This window comes from Octodon degus, unplaced genomic scaffold, assembly GCF_000260255.1.
Source record: "Octodon degus isolate 3935 unplaced genomic scaffold, OctDeg1.0 scaffold00061, whole genome shotgun sequence".
NCBI lineage: Eukaryota > Metazoa > Chordata > Mammalia > Rodentia > Octodontidae > Octodon > Octodon degus.
The window spans coordinates 3352171-3360871 of record NW_004524637.1 but is presented as its reverse complement, the minus strand read 5'-3'; the positions used below and the strand labels follow the sequence as shown (position 1 = coordinate 3360871).

Genomic DNA, 8701 nt, shown 5'->3' with positions numbered 1-8701 from the left:
GGCCACACACACACACACACACACACACACACACACACAAATAAATAAAATATTTTAAAAAATAAAATAAAATATACTATTTCAATAGAAGCTTAAAAGCCATACCTTGCCTTGTTTAGCAGTGGTTTTAATTAGACAGTCAGTCCTCACATTGGCAGTGTTTACACCAGAATGGACCCCTACGTGGGAGCAGTATGGATGGGCACATGTACTCCTGGGTCACGTGCTCCACTGCACCCACGTCCCTGAGGAGGGCAGATAACAGTCATGTCTTCTTATCAGGAAACTACCTTCTGCCTTTAGTGAGCAGATAGCGCACAGACCTCATGAAGCCATCTTTCTAGTAACCCCAATAAGATAAAGATCACTAAAACTAGAGATCTCACTACATGTACCATTAAAATTCACTTGATCAAAATCTGCAAAGTAATCCTGAGAGAAACATTCTGTCTGGTTAAGGTCAGCTGTTAGTCACTAGATGATCTAGTGTTGTGGGTGACTAATTTTACAAAAGTATAACTAAAGGACTGTTTTCTTATAAGATATATATATATATATATATATATATATATATATATTAGGATAGACAGACAGCCACCTCCTCTCAGTTCATTGAGAAAAAAGGTTTATACTAATATTGTTTAGACAAAGATATCATGTCCGCATCTTGTCCTCTAGGTATATTTATTTTTAATTTGCTTGTAAGCATCAGACAATACACGGGCAACCTTTGAAGTTTGTGTGATCTTTTCTTCAGCTACAGGACAAAATAATGATGATAGGAAGAAACGCGACTGCTGACAGCTACTTCATCCTGCTGGGCTTTTCCAGGTGGCCTCGCCTGGAAGTCGGTCTCTTTGTGGTCATCTTGATCTTCTACTTAATGACACTGATGGGCAACCTGTTCATCATTGTCCTGTCACACCTGGACACCCGTCTCCACACTCCCATGTACTTCTTCCTCTCAAACCTCTCCTTCCTGGATCTCTGCTACACCACTAGCTCCATCCCCCAGTTGCTGGTCAACCTCTGGGGCCCAGAGAAGACCATCTCTTATGCTGGCTGCATGGTTCAACTCTACTTTGTCCTCGCTCTGGGAACCACAGAGTGTGTCCTTCTGGTGGTGATGTCCTATGACCGTTACGTAGCAGTGTGCAGACCTTTGCACTACAATGTGCTCATGCACCCTCGTTTCTGCCGCCTATTGGCTGTGACCTCTTGGGCAAGTGGCTTCGCTGCCTCAGCCCTTCACTCCTCCTTTACCTTCTGGGTACCCCTCTGTGGCCACCACAAGGTGGACCACTTCTTCTGTGAAGTCCCAGCCCTCCTGAGATTATCCTGTGTTGACACTCGTGCAAACGAGCTGACTCTCATGGTCATGAGCGCCATCTTCGTTGTTGTACCACTTACTCTCATCCTCACTTCCTATGGAGCCATTGCTCGGGTTGTGCTGAGGATGCCTTCGACCGCTGGGTTTCAGAAAGTCTTTGGCACTTGTGGAGCCCATCTTCTGGTTGTTTCCCTCTTCTTCATCCCGGTGATGTGCATATACCTGCAGCCTCCAACAGAAAAGTCTCAGGAGCGAAGCAAGTTCATTTCCCTCTTTTATACTGTGGTCACACCCAGCCTCAACCCTCTTATCTACACGCTCAGAAACAGAGATGTAAGGGGGGCAGTGAGGAGACTGTTGGGGGTGGAAATAGGAGTGTAACAGAGAAATTGTATGTCTTGCAGTTTTTGTTGGAAGGACCTGGTCCATTTTGGAGGTTAAGGTTTTTGTTACTTTAAGATGTATTTGTCTCTGCAATTCAACAAACATGTAATAGTTTACTATAGATTTGGTTCTCACTTTGACTGAATTATTTGAAATATTATTGAGAAAAAACTTTTTCATTATCACAACTTAAAATTTTTCTTTCAATTTGGTGGAATGTGTGTCTCAGTGTTTGTGTTTGTATACACATGCATTTCCATTATTATGAAAAGATTATTTCAAAAGTATTTGAAATATTTTATGTAGGTTATTAAGCTAAGTTTTGAACCTGCCATTTATATATACAGAAAGGGAAATTGCAAAGACTTGTTCTAGCAGTGATTTTGATCATTGAGTTTTAAATGTACCTCATTGGTATCATAGTAAAAGCCAAGAGTAAACATGATAAAGAACGTCACTTATGTGGTAACAGGATGCAAGACAATTCTTTAGATAAAGTTCACTTTTTTCAAGATACTAAATTGTATGAGTCACTTATCCAAAGGTTTCATAAAACATGTCCTATTTAATAGCATAAATATGTACAGCAATGATTCATTGGTTCATCCATCAATGTATTCATTATTTTCTCAATTTCCTTCACTAGCTTAATCTCATGGGTTGTTTCTTCGTCCAGACTGTGGGATTTTTGGTAATGAATATACCAAGTTCTGTGTTTCAACAGAACTCTTGTAAGATAAATGACAACAGGAGAACAATGACTGAACAATGATGGTAAAGTAAGGTAGCTTCAAAAGATCAAAGAGAAGTTTGGCAACAAATCTCAAAAGTAAATACAGTCTGGTAATTCTAGTAGGTAGAAGGTAACTATCAAATGAAACAAAAATCAGATTTTATTTGCTTTAATTGACTTCACAACACAGAGAACCTACTTTAAAAATGCTTTAAAATTTTTAACCTAGAAATTGTACATACTTTCACAGTGCAGCATTACAGTTTAGTATATGGATAAAATATTTAACAAATTTGGGTTTTTTGTTTTGCTTTGGGGATGCCAGAATCAAACTCAGGACCTTGCACTTGCTAGGCTGGTGTTTATGCCACTGACCTATCTCCCCAGCCCTGATTTTTCTATTTAACATTACTTTGTGTAAAGAAAATCTCTACATATCTTTATTTGCTGAATAGTATTCATTTTTAAAGCTCTTTATTTTTTATTTTAACTATACAGCTGTATAACATTATCTATTAGCAAACAGAACTATATATTCTAAGTGCATTTTGACATATGTATATATTAATGTAATCACTACCATCAAGTTAACATGTGTCATTTCACATAGTTTTCATTGGGGCGTGTGTGTGTGTGTGTGTGTGTGTGTGTGTGTGTGTGTGTGTATTTATTTGCTGGGGACACTTAAGAACTAATCTCTGTGGGTTTCCAGTATGCAGGCAGTAGTGCTAACTGCAGTCACCACGATCTACACGAGGTCCTTACGACTTGCTCATCTTTGAGCTTGGAGTTTGTGCTGGAACCACCTTCTCTCCATTTTCCACTTCCCAGCTTCTGTCAGCCGTGACTCTAGGCCACACTTCTCTGAGTCTATCACAGAGACATTTGTATAAAGAGGTCACTTTACCTCTTTTTTTTTTTTTTGGAACTGGGGATTGAACTCAGGCCCTTGTGCTTGCCAGTGAAGTGCTTATTCCACTGAGCCATCTCCCTGGCCCTGTGTAAAGAGGTCATATGGTATTTTCTTTCCATGTGTGGTTTGTTTCACTTTGCACAAAGTCCTGTGATTTGGCGCTAATTATCACGAATAGTAGAATTTCCTTGTTTTTCTCTGAAGAATATGCCACAATGAAGTATACATTCCATTATATATGTGTATTTACAGTTTCTTTATTCCTTCAACTATTACCTGACACTAAGGTGTTTCTTGGCATTGTCAATAAGAGTGCAATGAATACAGGAGGGCACATATTTCTGTGAGATATAGAATTCATTTCACTTGAAATCACACCCAATAACAATTTTTGGGTTATAGAGCTGTCCCATTTTTAATCATTGAAGACCCCATTCTGCTTTCAAACATTTTTAATTCCTAATGTTAAAAGGAAGACCACCCAAGTGCTTTATTGCATTATTTTTTTGAGATATTGCATTATTTTTCTAAATTAATATTTTTTACTGCTGCAGGGGAACCTTCTTAGGCAGTGGGCTTCTCGCTTTCTGTCATGTTTTGAGGACAGTGTGAATAGATAGGAGACACGACTTATCAAATTGCAATGTGTGCATTGGACATTATGATAATTCATAAACTAGGAACCCTTAGGTGAAGTGACTGTGTAGCATCTAGCATCTGAGGCACATGAGACTGTCACTGAAACAATTTGATCCATCCAGTGGATGACAGAATATTCTGAAAACATTGTTCCTATAAACAATGCTAGTACTGTTGTATATTTTGCTTGTTAGCTTAAGGTAAATATTTGTTCCTGGTGAGGGTACTATCATTAGAAATTTACACTAAAATTTCCCAGATACAGTAATGCATTTTCTGTAATTGTTTGAATGTATTTTTATTAAGTTTATTGGAACAATTTACATGTACATAATGATCATATATATGCTTTATTTTTTTTATGCAGCACTCCCATCTGCAGTAGACTTGCTTTGTATATCCTGCTTTAAAGAAGAGACGCAATCACCTTGTGTGTCACGGATTCAGGATCCTAACACTCTGGGTAGCTGAGGCGAAAGGACTGCAAGTTGTAATGTAACCCAGCCTGGGTAGGCAATTTAGTTCAACTATGTTTCAACATAAAATAACAATGATGATGATGAGATGATGTTGGTAATAATAATCATAATATGAAAGTCTTAGAAATTATTTCTGTTTGAAGACTCTGGGTTCAGTCTCCAGTGCCACCCCCTGCCAAGAAAAGGAAGACTCACTCCACAACAAAGTCAGCCTGTTGGGACTGTGTTCTAATGGCAAACATTTAATTTATTTATTTATATTTTTAAAATATTTGGAAATTTTTATTCTATGGTCTTCATAAAAACACAAAAGTAGCTAATTTTTCCATTATAGCTTGAAATACCAAAAAGATTGATTAATAATTTGTAATTAGCAGTGAACTCTATTTTGAGTCATTTGTGGGTCACAGGCCCAAGAGAACTGTTAGTGATTTCAGTCATAGTTGTCAAAATAACTTTGAACACCAAATCCTTCTGAAATATGCTAGAAAGAGTCATCATCACAACAAAAGGCCAGGTACATCAGGAAGAGCAGGAGAACTTAGGCTTACTTTCAATATCTTGAAGAACGGGGGAGGGTTACTTATTTGAAAATACAGCTTTTTTCACTGTTTTGAGTATCAACTCTACAGTCTCCCTTATCTTCACAGTTTACAAGTTTCTGTAGTTTGTCTTCTTTTAAGTTTACTCTGAAATTCTCTGTCAGAAAATACAGCTACATTGTTATCCATGATTATTTACATTCATATACTGAAAATATTTCTAATTTGAACAAATCCTGTGATATGTCATTTTGCTATAAAATGAAGTTCTCACAGTGAGCATAAATAATTTACACTTTTGAAAGAATGTATAAAATATTTATTTATGTTCAAAATATTAGAAACAGAAATTAAAAACTCTTAGTCAAGCAGTACAGATCACCTATGCCCACTTATGTGTTCCAGTATCTGTTGGAAGAAGGAGCCCTGTGTCAACCAGACCTTTCCCATCTACCAGCCAAAAAGCAATAGAGAATCTAGAGCACAGGTGAGCTAAGTACACAAAGTTTAAAAGCCAGAAAATGAACAAACTAAGGGCCTGTGGGATAGCTCAGTGGACTAAGCGCCAGTTTTGGACAAACACAGGGACTAGAATTTGATCCCGGGTCCCACATGCTGCCCCATGGAGCTCTGAGCCTGTGACCGAGTCAGACATGTTAGGGAGGCTGAAAAACAGGAGGCTCACTATGAGTCCAAGATGCATAGTGAGATACCCAAAACTGAAGAAAATGCTGATGAAGAAGACCCCATTGGCCCAAACTGCTACTATAACAAAACTAAATCCTATCTTTGATAATAGTTCCTGTGATAATAATAGAGAACAGAGACCAACCTGGACTGAAGAAAGGCGATTAAATGTTGAAACTTTTGGGATGTCACTCCATCCAAACCATGGCCGTGGACTGTACAGAGGGTGCAGAGGAGGTCTTGGTTTCTGTGGTGACAGAGGACGTGTCTTTACTACTCAGGGATTTCCTGGTGCATTCAGAGAAGGTCATGGAAGAAGAGAGTTTGCAGATTTTTGAATATAGGAAAACCACAGCTTTTGGACCCTAAAACGTCTGGATTATCCTACTGCTTTCTGAAAGAAAGACAACAAAGTTGTTGTATAGTCTTCAAACAAGTCTTTGAAAATGGGTGAATTTGTAGCTTGTTAGGGTCCTGAAAATTGGTTCTAGTCTTTGTGAAGAAAGAAGTGAATTTGCTGTATATTTTTCACAAGTTGAAAAAATTAATTTCTTTTTTTTCATGTATTTAGTACAGGGTCTACAGTGTCTCACTACACAGATCAGAGTTGTCATGACCCTCTTGCTTTTCAGCCTCCCAAGCACTGAGATTACAGGCGCATGCCACCAGGCCCAGTCTCAAGGGCTACTAGCTCTGCCTAGGGGTGGGGCCTGCATGGCAGGCTGAGGATCCAATGCTTGGCCCATTAGTATCAAAGAAACAGCATGGTTACTTTTCAGGGGAGGAAAGCTTATCTTTAGAAATAAGCATTAAATATATTTGGAATAGCAGAAGGTTAAGCAATTTCTTATGTATAGCTAAACTAAAGCAGTACTTCAGTGGGAGTCACAAGTACTTTCCCATCACTGAGGGGCTTTTTCATATCAGTAAATTGTATGTGGCAATGGTTGCAAGTTGCCTGCAGATATGGTCATGATGTATTTTGAGCCACAGAAAGTTGTGTGTGTGTGTGCATGTGTGAGTGTGTGTATGTCTTTCTCTCTCTCTCTCTCTCGTTTTTTTTTTGGAAATCCCATAATATAAGGCAGCTTATTTCATCAAATAATTAGAGTGCAGAATGGTAGAGAATTTTGTCAGTCAACTATGTTCACACAGTAAATATTGTTTCTTAGGCAAAGGTAACTTTTATATAGGTTCCTGGGCCTGCCAGCATGCTGAGATGGAAATTGAGTCAGGGCGTGGTGGTGCACACCTGTAATCCCAGCTCTGGGGAGGCTGTAAACAGGCAGATCACTATGAGTCCTATCTAGTAGTGAGACCCTGAACACCCTGTAGACCCTTCCCTAAATACAAAAAAAGGAAAGAAAAAAGGAAAGAAAAGAAAGAAAAGAGAAAGAAAGAAAAGAAATATAGTTGTCTGATCAGTACAAAACCTCAAGTCAAGAGGAGATTGAAGTAAATTTTCTCAAGCCCTAAAGGAAAACAACCTCTGCCCCAATTAATGTAATACATAAAATTATATTTATAAACTGTTGTAGATATAAGATATTTTGCCACATCCTGCAGTGCTATTGAACTTTCCAGGACAAGGACAGCAAGAGGATGGGAAAAATACAGATAAGAGACAATAGATGAGGTCAAATGGAGACCTCTGTCTCCTTGTGGGAAGAAAGGAAATGGATTAATCACCATAGGAGTGTTTATTTATACATTTGACAAAGTTAGTGTCTCATGACCCAGCTTTTCCTAGCAACAGATTGTTGCTGAACAACCAGGGGATCATAGACAGCAGAATTAAAGAAGAAATTACACAATTTCTACATTTAAATGATAATAACAATACAACATATTGGAACTTAATGGGACAAAATGAAAGTAGTCCTACAAAGGAAATTTATAGTGATAAAGTCCCATACCAGGAACACATAGCAAGGTCAAGTGAAAAGCTTAATTTTGAATGTAAAACATCTATAAAAAGAAGAGAGGAAAATATAAAGATCTGCTTTGGTTACTCTTCTGTCACTGCTGGGACAAATACACAACACTCAAAATGAGTGGAGGAACGGTTTATTTAGCTCAGTTAGTGGAGGTTCTGTCCACACTCAGCTGGTTCCAAGGCAGAGTGGCACATGGTAGAGAGCAATGGTTCATGGGAGGAGCAAAGAGCAGAGAATGGAAGGGAGCAGCAGCAGCTCAGGCATCTAGCTAGCCTCTCTTCCTTACATTGCAATACAAATTGCATGCACTCCATGCAGAGAGCTTCCTGCTACCCTGCGCCTGCGGGACCAGTCCCAGCCCAGGCGCAGCATGGGCTGGACCCTTGCACACCCCCTTCAGCCACCCCCCACCACTCCACAGTACCTCCCCCAACCAGCCCACCGAGTAGGAATTTCTGCCGAGTTCCAGGAACCCCCAAACCCAGTCCTAACCCAGGTCCGGTGAGTATGCGGAGAACTTCCTCCTACACTGCACCTGCGGGAACAGTCCCAGCCCAGGCACAGCATGGGCCAGACCCTCTCCCATGCCCTTGGGCCACCCCCCACCACTCCTCAGTACCTCCCCCACCCAACTCGCCAAAGTAGGAATTTCTGCCGAGTTCCGGGAACACCCAGACCCAGTCCTAGCCCAGGTCCGGTGAGTGTGTGGAGAGCTTCCTGCTACCCTGCGCCAGAGGAACCAGTCCCAGGCCAGGCGCAGCATGGGCCGGACCCTCTCCCACCCCCTTGGGCCGCCCCCCACCACTCCGCAGTACCTCCCCCACCCCAGCTGCCCACTAGGAATTTCTGCCGCATCAGGGAACCCCCAGACGCAGTCCTAGCCCAGGTCCGGTGAGTGTGTGGGAGAGTTTCCTCTTCCCCCTACTTCACCTTGCCCCCTCCAGGAACAGCTCAGGCCTGGCATACAAAACTGGTGTGTAATTCTGCAGCTGCAATCCCTGCAGAGAGTGTAGAGGATAGATCCAACCAGCTAGTCCAGGAGCAGAACATCTCACCA

At 40.5% G+C, this 8701-nt stretch overlaps 1 protein-coding gene across 1 annotated transcript; it reads left to right on the top strand.

Moving 5' to 3' along the window:
* Positions 1–772: 772 nt before the first annotated feature.
* Positions 773–1711, top strand: LOC101564724 (olfactory receptor 2J3-like). Its single transcript, XM_004634361.1, has one exon. It carries the CDS (start codon positions 773–775, stop codon positions 1709–1711), a length of 939 nt encoding a protein of 312 aa, XP_004634418.1.
* The last annotated feature ends 6990 nt before the right edge of the window (positions 1712–8701 follow it).

What these genes read in the sequence shown, in the direction of transcription:
- LOC101564724 (XM_004634361.1), top strand. Translation starts at nt 773, where the DNA reads ATGATGATAGGAAGAAACGCGACTGCTGACAGCTACTTCATCCTGCTG.